At 39.6% G+C, this 21,970-nt stretch overlaps 1 protein-coding gene across 5 annotated transcripts in view; it reads left to right on the plus strand.

Annotated features, from left to right (window-relative positions):
• The window catches only part of TMEM63A (transmembrane protein 63A), a 32,852-nt gene extending 11,945 nt beyond the window's left edge, over positions 1 to 20,907 (plus strand). For all 5 annotated transcript variants that reach the window (XM_083604510.1, XM_083604507.1, XM_083604508.1 and 2 more), the window contains 20 exons: positions 651 to 705; positions 1,120 to 1,157; positions 2,696 to 2,838; positions 4,674 to 4,725; positions 5,330 to 5,438; positions 5,805 to 5,875; positions 6,796 to 6,876; positions 7,656 to 7,779; positions 7,971 to 8,104; positions 8,717 to 8,854; positions 9,177 to 9,330; positions 9,844 to 9,950; positions 11,489 to 11,575; positions 12,616 to 12,675; positions 14,349 to 14,511; positions 15,870 to 15,975; positions 17,720 to 17,887; positions 18,734 to 18,849; positions 19,296 to 19,358; positions 19,870 to 20,907. In XM_083604510.1, coding sequence (XP_083460636.1) covers positions 651 to 705; positions 1,120 to 1,157; positions 2,696 to 2,838; positions 4,674 to 4,725; positions 5,330 to 5,438; positions 5,805 to 5,875; positions 6,796 to 6,876; positions 7,656 to 7,779; positions 7,971 to 8,104; positions 8,717 to 8,854; positions 9,177 to 9,330; positions 9,844 to 9,950; positions 11,489 to 11,575; positions 12,616 to 12,675; positions 14,349 to 14,511; positions 15,870 to 15,975; positions 17,720 to 17,887; positions 18,734 to 18,849; positions 19,296 to 19,358; positions 19,870 to 20,031 — 2,131 coding nt within the window. In that variant the 3' untranslated portion in view covers positions 20,032 to 20,907. The remainder of the gene's footprint in view (positions 1 to 650; positions 706 to 1,119; positions 1,158 to 2,695; positions 2,839 to 4,673; positions 4,726 to 5,329; positions 5,439 to 5,804; positions 5,876 to 6,795; positions 6,877 to 7,655; positions 7,780 to 7,970; positions 8,105 to 8,716; positions 8,855 to 9,176; positions 9,331 to 9,843; positions 9,951 to 11,488; positions 11,576 to 12,615; positions 12,676 to 14,348; positions 14,512 to 15,869; positions 15,976 to 17,719; positions 17,888 to 18,733; positions 18,850 to 19,295; positions 19,359 to 19,869) is intronic.
• The last annotated feature ends 1,063 nt before the right edge of the window (positions 20,908 to 21,970 follow it).

Below are 21,970 nucleotides of genomic sequence, written 5' to 3' on the forward strand. Positions count from 1 at the left end.
TGCCCATTGTGGAATCTCACAACATTTGCTGCTGTGCACTTCCATGGTTGTTTTTTTTAAGGGTGCACACGTTGGTAAAGAAATACCTGCATGAATTCCCAGTTGGAAAAAATGGAAATGGAGGGTAGGTATGTAATTCCTGAGCGGTGGGGACATGCACACACCACAAGAATACTTCTCATGGACCTCTCACTAGTTTGGATGGGATCCATTGGTTTAGTAGTTAAGAGGCAGGAAATGTAAACCACTTATTTGGGAACATCCTTGCACCAATGGGCTTGTGGAAATACTGGATCTGAGCTGTGTATTGTGTCACTATGCCTAGAAATGAAGAGACAGTCCTCTTAGTCATAGGATGAGATCTAGAAAAATATTGCTTTGAGGTCTTTTTTCGGGAGCAAAGCATTATATTGATATGAGAGTTAATAATTTCTACAGAACCGATTCTACAGAACCCCCCTCCCAATTGTCTAAAATGTTATTCATGCTTTCACTATAGTATGCTTTCCTCCTAACTATTTGTTTCTTTTCCCTTTGGAGTATTTCTGCTAACTGCTTTATTTGAGCTTCTTTTAAATATGCTTTTGAATTTTGGCAAATGTTGTTAATTATCGTATTCTAATTTTGAGGTCTTCCTTTGTGTATTCTAGTGATACCACTGTATCTGGTGATTTAGCCAATCCTGATGATTTGGACCCCGATGAAGTCAGTAGTATTTTGCATTAAGTATTTGCATTTTCTTATTTCCCCACCCCACTCCCCAAAAAGCCTTCCAATTACTTTGGGTATTCTCTGAAACATTGTGTCCTGATATTATTAGGAGGCTTAGGACCAACCCAAAGTGTTTCCCCCCTGTAAAATAAATTACAAATATAAATTTATAATTTGATTATTCTGCATCCTACCCAAGCAGGAGAATCGGAGAGCTTTTGGGTGCAGGAGCTGTTTCTACTCATGCAAAGGGGATAGCTTCTAATTACTCCCAGCTTCCTGTTCCAATTTGCAGCCTCTTGCACAGCATCGCATGCCATTTTGGATAGCCCCACAACCCCAAGAGCAGCTTTTCAGGGAACACGTGGATCCCACTCGTTTAAAAAAGAATATTTCTGTTTCTTCTAGGGTTTTTGTTCTTGGATGATATCTGCCTTTCGAATGAGGTGAGCACGCAAAGTAGCAGAGATCTGAGTGCTCTTTATGCTATACATTGCTTAATAACGGTTTCTTAGCAATTTTGGAAACAGAGGGCTGTACATTTTTAATGTTCTATGCTTTATCATTGCAGCAATTGGATTTTGGTTAGCCACCTTGAGAATTATTAATTATAAGGCGGAATAGAAAGCTTTTATATTAAATGCAAGAAGGGACAGCACTATGGTTAAAATGGTTAGAAAAACAGTTAGTAAGCCCACAGCATTGAAATAAGATTTGAATTGTGTTATATAAAGGCATTTATAAATTTAATGTTTTTTTTTTAAAAATAAAATCTCTAATTCGTATCCCAGTATGTGTGGTTTCTTTTTTTCTTTTTCTTTTTAAAAAAGGCTAATCCATTATTATATGAAGCAAGCCTACACATTTCTTTGATCTTTTACCATCTTAACAGCTGGATAGACTCGCTGTGATGACACAAGTCCCCAAATAAAAATTCACTAGGGAAGGATCATTAGATCTTGCTGTTGACTCATTTATATGAGCTTGCCAAGAAAATCATGATTCTAAATTTGAGTTTTTAAGATGTTCTCAAAAGTAGGAAGTGCAAGCTTCCTTAGGGACTCCACTTTCGGTTTCCCGCCTCTGCAATTTATCTCATTTCAGGAAACTTTTTTCCAGTTATAATGAATAGTAGTGTACTTCTGCTTCTCATTAAAATGGTTTTCAGGATCACAGATCTTACCTAGAGCTCTGTGCTTTGCAGTAATACTGTCATGCTTAAGGGTTAGATTTAATGTTGTTACAGAACTGCCAACCTTATGATGACAATTAAGAAAATACCCTTCTATAATAGTTAGTTGATTTCTGATTTTAAAATTTTACATGGTTTTTATGTATATTGTAAACCTCTTTGTTTTCTAAAAAATAAATAAACAAATAAAATTATGTATCTCTGAAATAAGAGGAAATAATTTTCAGGTTGGTATATTGAAATTGTGTAATGCTATCCAGCTCAATAGTTTTTCATGTCAGTATTGCTGGGTTCTACAGTAAGGAAAGCTGTCCTGCCCCATTACAAAAACATTGAAATTATTTATTTTTATTGTGTTTACTGTGTGTTTCTGCATCTGCAGGATATTGTCTTTAGTGTGATAATTCTGTTCAAAGGTTTAGCTGTATTTCAAATTGGCATCTGCTTTTAGTTGTGCAAATAATGCCTCCGTAATCCAATTTTTAAAAAGTTTTTCATTCCATATAGAATTGAATTGGGAGAAAGCACTCACATTCTATAAATTGGAGTAGAGAGTGGGCTAAATGCCAATTGTTCTTTCCATGTGGATGTGCTTTTGTTTGAACCCGTTCAGCATCTTTTTACTGCCTAGCCTCTTTTGCTTCTGTGACCTTTTATGATACCACCCTATTGTACAACACAGAGTATTTTCAGTCTGCAGCTGCAATGCAATCCTTAGTCAGCCTTCTTCTTAAGCATACGCCCACCTTTGTAAAACTTGGCAACTGACCTGTTCTGTTATTTGTGGTGCAGCGATGAAGAGATTCGTGTAAAATGTGGAGATGATGCCATTACCTATCTCGCCTTTCAGCGCCATCTCATCTGTCTGCTGATTGTAGTCAGCATGCTGTCTTTGTGCATCATACTTCCTGTCAATTTATCAGGCGACTTACTTGGTGAGAACCTTTTATGACTTGGTGTTTCGTGTCACTCTTAATGCCTTGATGAGCAGGGCTCACTTATTCTTACGGGGCTTGGTTAGAAAATCTCTCTGTAGTGGGTCCAGTGATTAAAGTACTCTTATATACGTGGGATATATCATAGTTATTTCATTTTCTCCAGAAAACCTTTGGGCATCTGGTAAAACGTCTATTGTGGCCTTGACAATAAATTACTGCTTCTATATTGGAGTAACACATCTGTGTTGATGATAGCCTATTACTACTCCATGGAGAGTATAAACATATGCATTGGTATTCAGTAACTAGACGAAGTTTTTTTTGCCAAGTATATTAGATTCTCACAATGTGTCTAGATTAGCTGGTGTAGGTAGTTTTCCTTCTGAACCAACAGCTCCAGCTTGGAACACATCCTAGGCTGTTTTAGCCATTCTGTTCACAGTTGTGGCCACTGAAAATATAAGAATTCCATGTCTCAGCATACCAAAGATAATGGCTATGAGCAGAGCTAAACAGTCTTTTATCCCAGGATGACACAAAAAGCGAGTCAACAACTCCTAATAAGCCTGAGGCCTCTTTCCATCACTTTTAAAACTAGCCTGTGTTTACATGACCAAGGGGGTTTGAAAAGTTAAGGGGTGATTAAGTTGGCAAAAAGACTACATAAGAAGAGGATTGTATAATGCATAATACATTCAATGGAACTGAAAGTGGTACGCTCAAAATCTGTCTCTTTTTACATGCGATGCTTAAGGCGCTGGAGCTTGTAGGTAAGAAATCAATAAAACTAAGAAGGCATGTTTTTTTAAAATATATATATAAATATATATATTATAATAATCAATATCGCTAGCCAGAGTTTGTGCTTTCTGTCTTTTAAAGGAACCCAGAAGCTCATTTTTAGCATGTATTCTTTCTGAGATAATATCATAGGAATCAGAATGTTTATACCAAATGGTTAAAAATAATATCCAAGTGGTGGGCCTATGCTATTCCACAGTGGCAAAGAAATTAGAACCCCCTACCTACTCCTCAAACAGCAGAAGGGAGTGGTGGCGGCTTGCTCCTTCTGCCTCTTTCCTTTATATTTCCTTGGCGGGGGGGAGAAGAGTGTTTTCTTCCTTCCTATGTGATTTTTAGGCTCCAAAAGGTGCTACATAACTGTTGCTAACCTAATGGGCCTGGGATAGGTTCCTCCGTGGAATCTGGCAGAGGGACCCAACTGGTGCAAGCCTGCTTGTTTGGAGTTTGTCTAGGGTGGGAAGGTATTAGCAGTGGGAGAATGGCCGTGTGTCCAGCCCTTCCAAGGAAAGGGTGAGCACAGAGATGGAGGATATATAATGACGTCAATGGATTTTAAGGTGGAGGAGAGTGAGTAACAGGTTATCTATTTCTTTCCTCGCTAACTCAATGAGTCCTTCAACTTGGCCTGACTTGTAGTGCATGTGTGCTGATATTGCATGCCAGATTCCCAGTGACTTGATCTTTGAGCACATGTGATAGCTACTGCAATGCTTTAGGATATGAGGCTGGGGGTCATTTCTGCCCCATTCCTCCATTATTTTGTACGGCTGGAAGGTAAAAAACTCGAGTCTTGCTTACTTACCCTTGACTGTAGCATCCCTGGTGTGTATACTGATGACATGTTCTATACTAATAATGATTTTTATCTGTATTGCAAACTGCTTTGAGATTTATAAATGAAAGCAGTATATAAGGGTAGAACTGTTATAATAAATCAGTGGTAATATTATAGTGATTCAAGAGCATTTTGTTCTTTTTAAAAGAATTAATTCAAAGTGTGTATGCTGCGCTTTTGTCCTGTTTTTCAGATAAAGACCCTTACAGCTTTGGCAGAACTACTATTGCAAACCTAAGAGCAGGGTATGTAACTATTGAGATGTTAACATCATATATGTATATTGTGTATGTACTGTAGTATTTACCTGAGTCTCACATTCCTTGATTTTACCACTTGGGGACTTCCCCCCCTGCCATATAAGTAAAAAGCAAGTATTGTATGTAAAACAGGCATGGCAGAATAAGATATACGGAAAGTGTACTGCATTTTACTTATCCCTGGTTTGATTTGGAATAGACTTGGGTTGCTACTGGAAGTACTGTGGGGTCTAAATGCTTCATCCTTTGCCCTCCAAGTTAAGGGCCCTTCAGGTTGACCTGTTTATTGCGCTTTCATCCTGAAACATGCTTGCACAAAGCTTACATGGATTTTGGGTTGTAGGTAATCTTTCTTGAGCATTCTCAATATACATTTTTAATATATTTAATATACATACAAAATACACATTTTTAAAAAGACACGCGTCCTGTATGGTTTAAGGGGAGGTTGTAAAAGGTAACACAGTCAGTCTTATGCTTGCTGTCCTGCCTTGCTGACCACTAAACAGTCATAAATTGAATAGTAGCTTAGGCAAATGTTATACTCCAGTCATTTCACTTCTAATACATCAAAACTTGTGTTCCACAGCAACAGTCTTTTCTGGCTGCACACTATTTTTGCTGTTGTGTACATGATTTTGACCGTTGTCTTTATGAGACATCACACTCAAGCCATCAAATATGAAGAAGAAAGCATAGTAAGTTTCTATATTCTTAAAAATGTGTATTGCTGCTTCTCCTAGTGTAAGCTAACCTAAAACCAGAAAAACTACCCCTTGACAAATCATGTATGCAGATTTCGGATTTGCTGGGTTGTGGGACAAGTCTGCAAAACAGAACACACACAAAACCAAGAAATTTGGTGGAGCTTGTATTCCGTTCTGTTACAGCTGGGGGCGGAAAGTGTTTTTTTGTGAACTGGGGGAGGTCAGACTTGTAATCCTTGTTTTTTTCCTCCTCTTCAAATACACACAGTCCAACTTGAAATATATAATAATGTGTCTCTTTTCTGGCTTCTTCCCTAGTTCAGAGTCTCTGAGAAACTAATAATTTCTGTTCTGTAGGTAAAACGCACATTGTTCATAACTCATCTTCCCAAAAATGCCAAAGCAACAACCATAGAAAATCACTTTAAGTAAGTAAAAAAGAGAGAGAGGGGGGAGGCTGAATTTCTATTTGAGCTTATTTTTCTTTGTTTAACGGGTCCTTGTAGTTTTAAGCTCCCTTAACGAAATACATAACTAAGTTATTGTTTAATTTTACCTACAGACTATTATTAAAAATTGATTAGCAAAGCCTGTCTAAATGTAGGTCTTGAATTTAGTGTCTACCGTAGCTGTGTTGTGTGTAGTGACAGCCAAAGATTGATAAGCTACTAGACTTCCTTCTTAAGGAGAGACCTTGTCCATATTAGCTGGCACCAGGGGTTAGTCCTATCTACCCACCCACTACAAGAAAAACTGTAAAAAACAAAAACAAAAGGGGGAAGGCTAGCTGGAATGGTACAGAAGAGCAAGGGGCACTGTATCTTGACAACTTTGTAAACTTGTGCCAGCAATTAATTTTAAATTGGCATAAGAGGGGGTCGATAGAGCAGTCAGAGGAGAGCTTTCCAGCACTTGGCTAACTGCTTTGTATGGAATTTGTGCTCCCTTCCCATGTCACCAGAAAGTGGGTAGCCTTCATTATTCCTCCTGCACTGACACAGCAGGAGCCCAGAACCTTGGAAAGTGTAGTTTTCAAGGCTGCAGTATCATTACCAGGGAGTTTGGTAGGCCATTTCTGGCACCTGGCAGTAGCTATTGCAACAGTATTCTAGGGGTCCTGTACCTTCTAGGCTGTGATAGAAGTGTCCTTCTTCTGGCACCTGCCACCAAATCAGTTTTTTAAGAGAGTTGAGGACAGCAAGTCTGTGCTTCAGACGACTTTGAGCCCCAATCACAGTAGGCTTGTGTTAAAATGTCTAAATTTATATTCTGAGCCTACTTATTTTTAAAAGCAGTGTTTGTCACCATCTTATTACAGTTTGTAATTATCTGTTTCATCCTTTTGCAGTGAAGCGTATCCAACCTGCGCAGTACAAGAGGTCCAGTTATGTTATAATGTGGCCAAACTCACCTCTCTCTACATAGAAAGGTACCTGCATGAAAAATGTCCTGGTGAAACTGCATTCACTTCATTTTAAAATACGTTAATAGCAAGATGATCTGGTGCTAGAGATGATCACCAGTACCAGGCTGCTGGTATTATCTTTGCTGTTGTTAAGAATATTTCAGCCTTGCAGTATCAATCATGAGATACTATTAAGTTTTGCATACAGAAACAATATTTTAGCAAGAGAAAGTTATAGTTTTCTATACAGAGGTACAGAGTGACTTTTACCACATATAGCCATAATGTCCCTACAGTGTGTTACAGCCCTGTAGCTTTTCTTAACTCCAGTTCAGTTTGTGGTTCCTGAAATTGCAAAGCAGTATGTTGGGGTTCGGTGACTGAGAATATCCAGGCTCAAATCTCTTATGAGGCGAAGAAGCGCAGCGAATGATCTTGAGCCAATTGCTGTCTTTCAGCTTTAGTCTATCCTAGAGGAATATCGTGAGGGTAAAATAAGAGAGCCTCATGGATGACTCCTTGGGGAAGGGTAGGACGAAAACATAACATATATAGAAATATAGAGTATAGAAATATATACTTCCACATTATAGGAGCACTATCGGTCTACATAGTGCATACCTGCAAGATTTGGCATTCATAAGCTGATACAAGTTTTAGATCTTTAGTACACATGTTGCATTATATGTATGTATGTGGGCTGTTCTGTAACTTACTTATAAAAATGTGTTTCTAAGATGGGCACATAGTTTTGGGGAATTAATCTGTTTTTGCATCATGAAACCTTATGTGTTTGTGCCCAGAAAAAAGGCAGAGAAACATGTGGCTTATTATACACAAGCGTTTCAGAAGAGTGGTAAACGATGTCTCATTCACACAAAATGGTTTGGCCAGTTCTGCTGTTGTGATGTCAGAGGTTGCAAAAAGGTAAAGAGCCTGTTTTATTACTTGTCTTAAAACTGTGTGGAAGATAAAATGCTTTGTAGTTTTTGTATATGATGTCTCTGTTTAAAATAGGAAGAGCTTAATATATGAAAAGTGAAAACAGTACTATTTCCAGATCTGAACTGTAAGAACTATTCAACACTGATTTTGTAACAGAATCTTCCTTTCAACAGGAGGATGCTATAGATTACTACACCAAGGTCAGCAATAAATATTTGAGTGAATATTTGAAAGAGGAAAAGCTAATTTATGAGAAGCCACTGGGAATGGCTTTTGTAACATTTGAGGAGAAAGGCATGGCAACACAGTAAGTGTTTTGTTCTTTTAATTCAATATGGTCATCAAAGCTGAATTATTTACACTAAATGAAACACAAACCAATCCCAGTTCACCCCACCCCCCGCCCAAAACCATTCATGCATCTGTTTAAATACCACAGGAAGTCAGCAGATGGAACTCAGAGTACATTGCCTTTTCAGCTCATCTGAGGTTTTTCACCCATTCCTCCCCTCACATTTAACTAATTTTAGCTGGCAATTGACTTTTGTCTTAATCAAACAATGAACCTCTTCTGTTTGAACTGCATTTATCTGAAAGACCTAAGGATACAAATTCCAGAAGAGTTTCTGTATTAATTTTTTGGCAGTGAAAACCACAACAAGATTGTGAATGATTTTTAAAGTACTTGCAGCCTGAATGGCCTACTCAGAGTTAGATTACTTTTATATGTTATAACTTGTGTCTGCATACACAGTTTTAATCTAAGAAACAATATTGATTGTTACCCTCTGGTGGCTGTGTGACATTGAAAAGTTACGCAGGGGTGCTTTGATCATGCATAGTAACTTTCCTATCAGTTTCTCTGTACATTATCAAGTAATTCCAAGTATGAATGCTGAAATACTTTATTTTATTGCAGTATTCTTAAAGATTTCAATGCCTGTAAATGTCAAGGCTTTAGGTGTGTTGCAGAACCTCAGCCGTCAGCCTACAGCAAGGAACTCTCTGTTTCAAAGTGGAATGTTGCATATGCTACTTATCCAGAGGATATCTGTTGGTAACTTTATTATTTTTATTTTTATCATTTATTAGATTTATATACTGCCCTTCATCATAAGATCTCAGGGCAGATCACAGAATAAAATACAGGATAAAAACAAGTAAATAATTTAACAAAACAGCAAAACAATAACCGCCCTTCTCACAGTCATGTTTAAAAGGGATAAGGCATCACCCTGCCTGTTAGTTCCTACTACAAAACATGCCTCTTTCTTCCCTGCCCCATGCTTTGTACTTGTTTAAGCAACAGGTACATCTGTTAATACCATTATTTCAAAGTATAGAATACTTGCTGATCTGCTGTGTCTTCTCTCTTGCAGGGAAAAGCTCTCAGTTCAAGGGGCGAAGTGGTGGTTTCTTTGGCTTAGCATCAACTTGTTCCTGTTTATTGTGCTCTTTTTCTTGACAACCCCTTCCATCATTATCTCGACAATGGACAAGTTTAATGTAACCAAGCCTATTCACTATCTTAATGTGAGTAGCCCATTACATTCTGGTTTCATTCTCTGTTAATGCCCTCATGGGAAAACTTGGAAAGTGTAGATGAGCTGGAAATGGTACAGCCCTATGTAACACCTCCCACAAAGATTTTTTAGAGGGTTTTGCCCAGAAATTGTAATTATGCAAACACTCCCTTTCATCTTAATCTTTCGTCAAAGTCTGTGTAACTCAGGCTTCCTCAACCTTGGCCCTCCAGATGTTTTTGGCCTACAACTCCCATGATCCCTAGCTAGCAGTACCAGTGGTCAGGGATGCTGGGAATTGTAGTCTCAAAACATCTGGAGGGCCGAGGTTGAGGAAGCCCGGTGTAACTGGCCAAATCCTAGTCACCACCTCTGTATTCTTCCCACAGACTAAGCCATATTCAGTGAGTTGGATACCTTTCTTAAAAGCTAATATAACAGATATGCTTTCAGCTCAGTTGTTTTCAAGGTGACTATATAGAAATGGGCTTCATTGCTTTCTCTTTCCTCTCCACCCTCACAGAACCCTGTCGTGAGCCAGTTCTTCCCAACACTCATTCTGTGGTCCTTTTCAGCTTTGCTGCCAACAATAGTATTGTACTCAACGTTTCTTGAATCACACTGGACAACGTAAGAATATATGTCCCTTTTTTGTTAGTTAAAGACCTCAAAATTCTGTGGAAGGAAGGGTATACATACTTTATAGAAAGTAGAACCACAAAAACTAGCAGCTTCCATTCCTCCCAAGTAAACACTGATTTTTAATGTAAACATGCCATAAGGCAAAGGTGAAGTTAGACATTAATCATAGAGTTGGAAGGGACCATGAGGGTCATGCCGTATTATAACAAGAGCCACTCTCTTTTCCCTAGGTGAGTTAACTAATACAATCTATCATGTTGTTTTTATTTGTTTTGCTAAAGTTTCTAATCAGGTGTAGTGTTTGCCTTATGGGAGTGTGCACTGAAAGACTGAATGTTTTTAAGGTAGACCTGTTGTGACTATGGATTGCTTATGGCAAGGATAGGAAACATCCAGATTTTGTTGGACTCCAATCAGGTCGAAGGTTAGGAATGATGACAGTTGTCGCCCAACAACATCTGGAGGACCACAGGTTCTCAATCCCTAGCCTATGGCATTTATTACGTGTCTGTCTTCCATTTTTTTTAAAAAAAGAAGTTTACCCTTTATCAGACAGTCCCAGCATGGGTAACAGCTTAGTTAAATCATTACATTTCCAGGGAGCTGAAAACACAGCACTAAACTTCCGTAATTAAAAACACCCATAGAGCCTCTCTTGGCTATCAGTTGCTGGGCAGCTATAATCCCATACACGCATGGGCAAACAGATAAACGCTTGGGGCCAAAATGCCACCAGCTTTATCTCTAGAAGAACAACATTCCACAATCAAGGCACCACCCCCAAGAAGGCCCTATCTTGTGTCGCTATGCACTGTATTTCTCCTGGTAGTAAGACAATGAGAAAGCCTACCACGTAGTTTGAAGGACCAAAGCAGGCTGATTCAGGGGTGGTTTTTCCTTCTGATACCTGTACATATACAAGCACCAGAATACCCAGCCCAGTAGAATATAGGCAACCCAATGTAGATCTTTCAAGTTTTGCATTATATTATCTTGGTAGACACTCCAGTCAGTGTTCTTATCAGCTGCATTCTGCACTAATTGTAGCTTAATTAAAGGAATAACATAAAAAAATAGCTCCCCGCAAGACACATTTAAAAGGCCGTAGATTGTTTAATCAGCCGAATGCACCGAAAGCTATGTAATGAGGGCGTCAGGCGAGCCTCCTTGGGAGAGCATTCCACAAATGGGAGGCCACCACAGAAAAGGCCCATTCTTGTGTTGCCGCCCTCCGGACCTCTCGTGGAAGGGGCAGCTCAAGAAGGGCATAAGATGATTAACACAAAGTCTGGGTCAGTTCATATGGGGAGAAGTGGTAATTAAGGCATTGTGGTTCTGAGCCATTTAAAGCTTTATAGGTCAAAACCAGCACTTTGAATTGGGCCTGCATCCTAATTGGCAGTCAGTGCAGTCGGGCCAAATAGTAAAATTTCATTTTTTGTTGCCTGTAAGAACTGGAAAGGTAGAAGGAAGACTTACGTTTTAGAACATAAGTATCATGTGATTAATATTTTATTTTTTTATAGGTCTGGTGAAAACAGAATAATGATGCATAAGGTCTACACTTTTTTAATCTTCATGGTGCTAATTTTGCCTTCACTTGGTTTGACCAGGTAAAAACCCAGGGCCGTAGCTAAGGGGTGGCGAGGAAGGCACCTGCCAGGGACACAGGTGGGGGGGACGCACAAAATTGGCTTAAAAATATGTCCATAAATATGTCTATAAATAAAAATTTTGATTATTGCCTCATAAGAAAAGGTGAAAGTGAAGTGCGTAAGGAATTGAATGGGTGGGGGTTGGAGGAGAGACAGAAAGAAGAGCTAATTTGTCCATGGCTAGGGGGAGCAATCTGGACAGTTCCGCCAGGGATGCAAGATCACCCTATCTATGGCTCTGTAAAAACCACATTAGAATCCCAGCTTTCTAGTTAAGACACTGGGGAGGGGGTAGTGCTGAAATTTTTGGCGTACTAATTACATTAAAAAGTCGCTTACTTCTATTCTTAGTTCATGGAAAGCTAACTTCTTAAACTACTTACTTTGGCTTCTTTTATTTCATATTAGCCAGTGCACATGTTGAGGCACTACAGCAGGCATAGGCAAGCTCGGCCCTCTAGATGTTTTGGGACTACAACTCCCATCATCCCTAGCTAAGAGGACCAGTGGTCAGGGATGATGGGAGTTGTAGTCCCAAAGCATCTGGAGGGCCAAGTTTGCCTATGCCTGCACTACAGTGATGTTATGTTAACCGTTTCCCCACCTTTCTTCCTGACAATATTCAGGCATCTGTTCTCCCCCTCCCTCAAATGAGGCAATTTCAAGGGGTTTAGGGAAATGGTATCTGCAGAAAGAGCTGAACACCCCTTTCCTCAGCATCCATACCCCAATCAAAATTGGAGGCCCTACAGCACTGCTTTTAAGTTTGGTTAATGGTGTTTTAATTAAAAAGTTGGGGTAGATCCTTACACAGATCTCCCGAGTCACATCCGTTTTGACCTTTAGCCATGTATAACTTCCTCTGTTTTGTAGGCAAATGTTTAAAACAAAAGGGTAACTAAAACTCTTAAATAACAATGATGTGCTTAGAAAGACCCTTTTGTTCATGTGTTGGCTGTAGTGAATTATGGAGTCTAATGCTAGCATATTTCTTCCAGTCTCGATGTCTTCTTTCGTTGGGTGTTCGACCGCGCATCTGAATCTAGATTTAGATTAGAGTAAGTAGTTAAGATCCTTTTTCTACCTGCCCAGGGGCTTGTATGTCTTCTAGATACTGTGAACAACCCTATTCTGTCTAGAATATTCAACCATTTGCTTAACCTGCAAAAATAAATTACTCTGGGAGCCCAGAAAACATTATTGCATTTTGTCTTAACAACATTGTCCATAAAGGAGTGACTACAGAATATACTGGTTGATGCTTACCTTTTCCTTAAAACAAATTTTGAACTTTGACCTAATAGATTCAACTTAACAACATCTAGAATCTAGGTGAAGCATGCAGCATTGGTACCTTCAGTGTGTCTTTTGCTTCCTGTACAGTTACATCCAATATTTTACAATAAATGCAATGCATATAATATTGAGACATGGAAAGATAAACAGTTGTTTCATTTGAAAGACTTTTATAGAAGTGGTAAATCTGCTTTCTGGAGAAGAGATTAAAGAGAGTCTAGATGATGCTTCCCTAGCTTGGCTGTTATGGAGCCAATTATCGTTATTTATGTGTATTATCACTGAAAGACACAGGAAGGTTCATATTTAAATATATGGAAGTTAAATCTTTTATTTTCTGTTGAAGTAATCATTGTGTACGGAATATAAATTATTACTCATTGCTATTATACAAGCCACAATCTAGAATATGCTATGGCAGGAGGACAAGCATGCATTCAATAAAATTAAACCAAATTTAACTATTTTCAATTAAGCAATTATTTTCAAAATAAGCAAATTATCAAGGAAAATGCAAAAAAGGCAGCTAGAACAATTTGAAAGGATGGTGCTTAGAAGCTGAATGCTTGCCATATATAAATTTCTAGTAGACAAAGATTACAGGTGTATTCCTGATTTCAAAAATGTGTGGGAATAGAAATGTGATACTCAAATAGAAGTCACAGCCTTGGAGTAAACACACATTCTTACATCAGCACAAGCTGGAGAGCTGGGTTTTTTTTTTTAAATCATGTTATCTCATAAACTTTCTCTTATCAATTCTGAAGCGTTTCCTTTGGGATGGAGGGGTGCCAGGTGGTTGGCAACTACTGCCACGTGCACTGTAAATCCCCTAAGTAAAAACCAAGTTGCTTAATTACTAAACAACAGGTTACTCCGTCACCACATTTGGCCCTCTGAGTTTGCTGCATCACAAATAATTATTAGTTCATCATCCAGTTGCTACTAGAACTGCTATTGCAATTTAAAATGGACAATCTGGAATTCTGGTTTCAGAAACTTTGGCAAACAGCATTGTTGGAAAAATTAATGCAGAAATTGAAAATAGTTCAATGTGGTTTAATTTTATTGAATACGCAAGCAATTGTGAGCATGCTGCCATAGCATATTCTAGATAGAAGCAGTACCTCCTCTATTACTCCTGCATTTCTTCAATATTGGCTAAGTCTTTTCCTTTCTTTTATTCAAGCACAGTTTTGCCTTGTTATTTGCCTTTCTTTCCATTTAGCTACTTTTTCCAACTTAAGTTTACCTCCCAGAGATCGGGCATACTGGGGCATATATTGAGATCTAGTAGAATTCTCCCCAGAGCAGGCAGGGGTTGGGGATGTTAATTGGTGACCAGATGAGGTTTTTCACCTTCTTCTTCTTCTTCTTCTTCTTCTTCTTCTTCTTCACTCACTTGTGTTTCTTCTTCTTCTAAAACTACGTGCAGGTGTGTCTTTTTGCCTGACCAAGGAGCTTTCTTTGTGAACTATGTGATTGCATCGGCTTTCATTGGCACTGGAATGGAGCTGTTGCGTTTGCCAGGACTCCTGGTATACACTGCTCGCATGTTTATGGCCAAATCCAGTTCTGAGAGAAAACATGTTAAGCAGGTATGAAACCTAGACCTATTGCACAAAGAATTTTATATTCCTGTCAACCGTACGCAGCAATATTTTGCATGGGCTCTGTTCATATGGGCTTTCGGCATTCATCCCTGGACTCTGGTTGTCCTGATAATTTCAATCTTGTTGATGATTCCCCAGCTTTCTGGTGGGGAAGCACAGTTAATCTTTGTAGCGCAACACTCACTCAGTGTATATCGGCTCAAACACAGCAGCCCCCCCCCCCATTTTTCTTTTAGGAGGCATAGAAAATCTTTCCATCTAAGGACCCCAACATTTGAAAGTATTTACAGATCTGGCTTTTTGTTTAACTTCGTAACATGATTCAGTTCTCCTGAGTAAAGTGGCTGTCAGGGAATCAGGAGCAGGAGCACTGGGGAGAGAAGAGAGGATTGGGAGAGCGAAGGGGAAGAATCCGAGGGCAGCGTAGGGGAGTATGACAGTGGCCCGAGAGATTCCATGAGCTTCTCCAGCGAATCAGAAGATTCCCAGAAGGGGGCGCCGATGGTCAGGGCAAGGGGGGTCCCAGGGGGGACGCACCAGAAACAAGGAGCCAGAGGGGAACCCCAAAGCAGCAGTGGAGGATCGGGACCAGTTTCCCCACCAGAGCATAGTGGGGGGGAAGAGTCACATGTGTCAGGGGCAGTGCCTCCTCCAGAGAGGGAGTCAGGGCTGACCACGCCTCCAACGGAGGGGAGGTCAGTTGCAGCTAGCCCCCCCGAAGGGGGAAGCAGTGACAGCAGCAGTGGAACGGTCAGGAGGAAAGCTGCTGGCTGGGCGCGCGCGCCAAGTTCAAATGTGCAGGCGCGCGGAACAGCAGGAGACCCGGATGGGGAACCAGCTCCTAAAGCCCGCCGGAGGGAGGGAGAAGGCTCAGGGGAATCAGCGGGAGAAGAGGCTAGAAAGGGCGGAACCCCGGCGGGCAGGCGGACCCAGAGGAGGAAGGAGCAGCGGAGAAGGTGGAGCAAGGCTAGAATCTTAAATTGGTGTCAAGGGGGAGGAGACTCAGACGGAGCATCAGTGGTCTGACACTTGAGACGTGGAGCTGCGCGCTGCGGCTCTGGAAGTGAATCTGAACTTCAATAAAGACTTTTATACTTAACAACGAAGCAGCGTTGGTCCTTTGTGAGCTGGGACCTAGGGTAGCTCTGACAGTGGCACTCTCTCAATTGTTGCAACAAATTTCTAGTGATGCAACTGATATGTACTCATGCCCTCAAAGGTTGCTGACGCATGTCTGCTAAAGTGTGGCATGCACCACTTTAAAAATAACCGGTGTATGGAGAGAATAAGAGGCAGAATATTGTCCCTGCGACACTTAACACAAATGTTTTATTTCCTTGTAGCACCAAGCATTTCAGTTTGCGTTTGGAGCAATGTATGCGTGGACACTGTGTGTGTTCACCGTCATCATGGCCTACAGCATCACCTGCCCCCTTATTGTCCCATTTGGTAAGTTGGCCAGTGTGCTGGAATTGTCATAGGACAAACAGGAGGGCTTGGTGGCTTGAATATAGTATTGAGACTGAGAAATGTATGTGTTATACTAGTTTCTGTGCCAGCTGACTTGTCACGCAAGGTAAGAAAAGAGCATGACAACTTAAATCATTTTGCTGCTCTCAGTGGGAACTTAGTGTAGTGCTGGTTAATCTAAATACATGTTCCACATGCTTTTTAGGTTTGCCTCTATATTCTTAGTTTTCATTTGTATACTTTTTGTTGTATTCATTAGTATAGCATAGTATTTTTTGATCTGAAAGGGGTTACGCATTGTAGGAAGTGCAACACGAGAAACATTAAAAGGTCAACATAGACTAGTAAGAAGACTAGGCTATGGATTTTGCGGTCTTGAGGATGAAAAAGGGAGTTACAAGCTCATGAAACAACTTAGGAGAACATAGCTCTCAGGTGTAGATCATACTTCCCATATATTACAAATGTCCTAAAACATAAGATACTTTAAAACAGCACAGAATAATCGCAAGAATAACTGGCTCATCTGAAAAGGAAACTAAACAGCTGAATAGGCCTGTCTTCAAGACACATCCAGAGCTTAACAGCATAGATGCCTGGTGGACAAATTTTCCATAGCACAGGGCTGGCAAATTATGGTACACCTGGTGTAAAAATGTTTAACATTCTTATTTATGGTAGTGCCTAGTTTTATTACCTTTGTTTTCTGGAATGTATTTTTTTTTATTCCTACAAAAATCATTCTAGATACTAAACAAAATGTGGATTCTACTAAATGTAATCTTTCATGCCAGGGATCCCCAATAATACATAGGTGGGTTTTTTAAAGCAGAAAACAAACAAACAACACCAGTTAAATATAGCAACATACATGGAAAGATTTATCTATCTTTGTTTCAGTTTGATACAGCAAACAGGCACCATTTTTGCCGACTGAATTTTGGTTAGAAATTGTGTGCTTTGTTTTTCTGTAAAATCTGGTTTCCCAGAAACAAGCATTGGTTTTTATGTTTCAATTATAACATATTTAACACCCTTATATAAGCTATGTGTTTGTCTTCTAATAACAGTTAGGTTACAGTCCTGCTTATCTGGAAGTCAAGTCTCATTGAACTTCTCAGGAGACAAGCATGGCATTTCTCCTCTTCTGAATGGAGATCCTGTTCTTTATACCACCAAAAGTGTGGTGGTTGTGTTTTTCCTTTGCAATTATTAAACAAATAAAATTATTAACTAAACAAAACCACAGTGAATTCCTCAAACATATAACAGAATGCTGATAGTACTTCACAGCTGAACAAACACGTTACTAGTGTGCATCACAAAATAAACACGAAAGAAACAGAATGTTGGATGGGATTTAAAACAACAGAACTTTGCTAGTTCACACAATTTAAAGCAGAGACGCCTCGGTGGAAAGAACACGTGCTAGAGCCTTTCCTCATACCATATAATGGAATCCCACAAGAGGAAATGAAGCATTTGTATAACCTTATAAAACTGAAGCTGCTAATTTATTCAAAGTCAGTAGCAAGAGTCTGGTATTTTATATGCTGTTTACCTTTTGATTCTTGGCAATAACTGAGTCTACAGGCACAAGAACATTTGGGTGCCTTGGCTTGTATAGAACAAAGGGGACATTTAACATCTTTATGGTTCTATGGTGAGAAATGGCAGCAGAAAAAAACATTTTTGTAACTCTGACATTATTTCTTATTTTCAGGATTAATTTATTTGCTGCTAAAGCATACGGTTGACCGCCACAATCTCTACTTTGCATACCTTCCTGCAAAGCTAGAGAAACGAATCCATTCTGCGGCTGTGACTCAAGCCCTTGCAGCTCCAATTCTCTGCCTGTTTTGGCTGTACTTTTTCTCCTTTTTGAGGCTAGGTAAGTATGAGTGGCGTGCAAATGGTCAGACTTCTGAGAGGCTTATGTAGCAGACAAGTAGTAATTTTTGTTGTTGAGCATGGATATCTCTGCGCTGTGTGAGTGGGAGCAAAGGGCAAAGATACAGCTGAAGTGTAGGGCTGCCAATTCTGGGAACAGCTAATGGTGCAGTCCCAAACACTGAGACCCAAAGACATAGGCAGATCCTCTAGCACAGGGGTAGCCAGCAAGGTGCCCTCCCTATGATGCTGGACTATTAACTCTCAGCGTCCCTGGCCAAGTTGCCTGGGAGTGTTGGAAGTCAGTTCATCGAGCAAGGCCGGCCTGCCCATGAGGCAGACTGAGGCGGGTGCCTCAGGCAGCAGAATCCCAAGGGGTGGCACCCCCTCAGGTGCCTCATCCACCCCTTGTCATTACTGCTGGAGAACCCAAGAAGTGGCAGTGACTTCTGGCGAGACCTCCTGGAGATCTTGCTGCTACTACTGCTTATAATGGGGGGGGGGGCATACTGTGTAGGGAGAAGCGGCTGCAGCTTCTGGGTTTCGGTGAGATGTCACCAGAAACCACAGCCACGTCAGCCTGCTAAGCAAGGCTTCAGCGTGGCAGGGGACCGGCACCTTGGTATTTCAACTCAAGTGGTGAAACAGGACAGTCGCCCTCGCTGCCCGGCAGAACCCTGTTCTAATTTAAAAGGCAGAAGAATAGTTTTCAAATGATACAGTACATTCCCACATTTCAAGATTTGTGTGTGTTACCTGCTTGCTTGTGTGTGCGGCTGCGGAGATTTCCCCACCCTCTTATCTCATTCCCTATTTTATTTCATATTTTGTAAATGTTTCTCCTTAGGTTTTAGAGCACCTACAACTTTATTTACATTCCTAGTTGTAGCCATAGCAATTTGTGTTTGCATAGGCTATACCTGCTTTGGCTGCTTCAAGTACCTCAGCCCTCTGAATTATAAGGTAAATCACTCTTATTGTATCTGGGTGTTGCTAATCATTTCTGCTTTACTTAATTTGGCACTTAACACTAAATCCAAAGCCAGTTGAGCTACTTTATTAATTTATTTGGTGGTTTTTGTATGCCGCACACTGTCAAATATGATTACAGGGTGGGTTACAATAAAATATAACACAATTTAAACAATAAACTGTTAAAGCAATTACATCAGTAAAGCTAAGTTCTGACTAATTAATAGCTTACCCTAGCTGTAAATATTTAAGTGTTATGTTAAAAAAAGAGGGAGTTCTTCCTGTATAGCTATGTACTTGCTTCTTCGTGTTAAATGATAGAACTGGGATTACTGGCAAACAGGAGCAATACAGTTAAATATTATGTTTTACACAAGACTGGGCATATTTTCACAAATTTTAATATTTGTTTGTCTCTTCTCTATTGATACTTGCAGACAGAGAAAAAAGATGAAACGGGGACTGATGCTATTTCAGTAACAACAACTCGAAAATCTGCTGTAAGCATTTATCAGAAAACAATTATTAATTCTTCACGGGAAAGCAAGTTTCTTGCCAGGAAAGGATTTGTTTGTATCAGCAAGTTCTGTGGTGACAAAACACTTGCTTTGGTTGCCTTCAGGGCTAGCTGACCTAAAGTTCTTCAGTTGACAAAATATATTCTTGCATAGGTTTTAGGTGCAACAAAGACATATTTAGAAAACACATTCTCTACACAGTAATAGTGTTCAGATATTGCAGTCTTATTTAGTTTGAACCAAATATTCCAAGTTTTGTCCTTAATCATGGGGGGGAAAGATTTTTGTAGAATCATGAAATGCTGTTTCTCCTACTAAACACTCATTTCTGGTTTAAGAGTCCAGAGAGGAACAAAACAACATTCAGCCTCCATGCAGAAGATAGGTGGGAGAAAGAAAAATAGGGGATGAGATAAAAATATTTGATCCATTTTGAAATTATCATATCTTGCCTCTTTAAATTATTCAAGATTCCAATTTTCTGCTGTTCCAGATGTTTGTACCCCATGTTCTACTGCGTTCTCCTAATGAAAGGTCAGTTATGGATAATTTGGATCACCAGAACTATGGCACCATGGGAAAAACGTCTGTAAAAAGGGACACTGTCATTCATGTCTCTTACCCTGAGGAACCCACTTTCTTTGGAGAGATGTAAACATGTGTGTCTCCTCGTCAGGGACTAACATAAGGTGGCGCCCTTGGACCTCCGGATTTCACAAAATATTTTGTGTCGCACAGTCTGTTTCTTCCAAAGGGAGCACTGATCTGGGTTTCATTTGCAGTGCTGATTTTACAAAGTTGCCACTTTGGGTTTGGTCATTTTTATAGGTCGTTGCACAGATTGTGGTACATTTATACTGAACAACAATGCTCAGAGGAATTATTTAGGGTTTACTTGTTTGCCTTTATGGAAAGATGTGACTGTATGGACAAATGCTAGATCACTGGGACCAAAAGAGTTGTCAAACGTGGCACCTACCTTTTGGGGTTTGGGTTTCATTTTTTGGTTTTTAAAATTATGCCGCCTGAATTTTAACCATTCTGTTAAACACTTTTGGCTTATGTCCAAAGGGCACTCCTGTTTTGATACCCAAAAAAAAGCCAAGCAAATGTGATCCGGGGAGCCCTCTGGTCTTCTTCTAATGCTCCAGTTGGCTGAGGTGCTGCTTCTCTTTAAAAAAGACTATTTTTCTGCAAATACAGTACAGAGATATGATGTTCCAAAACTATAGGAGATGACAGATTGTATTTATATGAGAATTTTTAAGTAGGGGCTAAATTTGTTATTATCTGGTCACTATTTTAAGGGCTTCTTACAAGGGAAGTTTATGAGCCAAACAATAAAGGATATGAACATTTTATCACTTTTAATCTCTCTGCTTTATCAAACAAAGATCTGCTTTAAGTGTCAAGATTACCATAAGTATGTAAGACATTTTTTTAAATTATGAAGTAGGTATAAATGTTTACCAAAAGCTATGTTAAAGGATAATTAAGCAATCACATTCAATAAAACACAAATTCAGATACATTTTGGTGACTTAAGTGTATTGATTATCACAAAACTTTATGAAATTTTCAGACCTACAGAATGCCCACATTTTGTGCCCTAAAATTATGCAAATTAAGCATGTTTTCTTTGCTAGCCTGCCAATATATTTTACTTTTGCTAGCCATGGGGAGGGGTATAGGGCTATGCAGTACACGGAAACCCACTCCCTAGCTAGTGGAAAATCTGCTAACTCTTGTGTCCTGTTTATGGGCTTCCAAAGACATTTGTGGTTCAAAACTAGGTGCTGGATGATAGGCCTCTGAAGAACTGACACGTAAGCAGAGTAAATAAGAAGTAGTAAAATGAATTGGATTAGTAAGTCCATTACATGAATGTAAGCAGCTATTTGGTTCCCAGAGTTCACATTATAGTCTCCATTTGCATTTAACTCTTTTATTTTATTGCTTGCTCAGAAGCATGTGTGATTATTATTCTTTGCCAGTTCTTATCCACAATAGAATAATTTTATATTACTTGAGGTCTTCAAAGTATTGTTGTGTTTGTGCTTTCAACACAGAACTACCAGCAACCTACTCCCATTTTCCTACGTTGATACTAACTTTTCAAAAAGATACCATATTCTTGCTGCATCCTGGATCTTGTCCAGAACCTCATATTCAACATAATTGACTCTTTGTAATCAGAAAGGACTTTCTCAGTTTTGACATGCTTGAACTGTTTTACAAGTCGTGATCTTGTTCTGAATTTTAAAACTATATGGCCTGCAACAGTTGCAGTTGTTAGTTTTGGAAATTACTTACCCAGAGTCTGCATTTCGTAGAGTTTGTAACAGCTGCAAGGGACTGCTTTGGATAGTTTGTGGCCAGCTGAGCAGGGGCAGTATTTCAACTCTAAATGCAGCTGTTCAGTAGAACGCCAATAGCGAATAAGCAGAGAAAGGCAACTGGCTGAAAGCTGCTGCCTACAGTTATTGATACATAAAAGTCTTCACCCTTGCACGTTTATTCTTAAGTTATTGCAACTATGTCTCCTAGCAGTTGCATGGTGTGATATCACGCCAGTCTGCATATAGTGCAAAGTG

The sequence above is a fragment of the Podarcis filfolensis genome, assembly GCF_964270895.1.
Source record: "Podarcis filfolensis genome assembly, chromosome: 3".
In the NCBI taxonomy this organism is placed as follows: Eukaryota; Metazoa; Chordata; class Lepidosauria; order Squamata; family Lacertidae; genus Podarcis; species Podarcis filfolensis.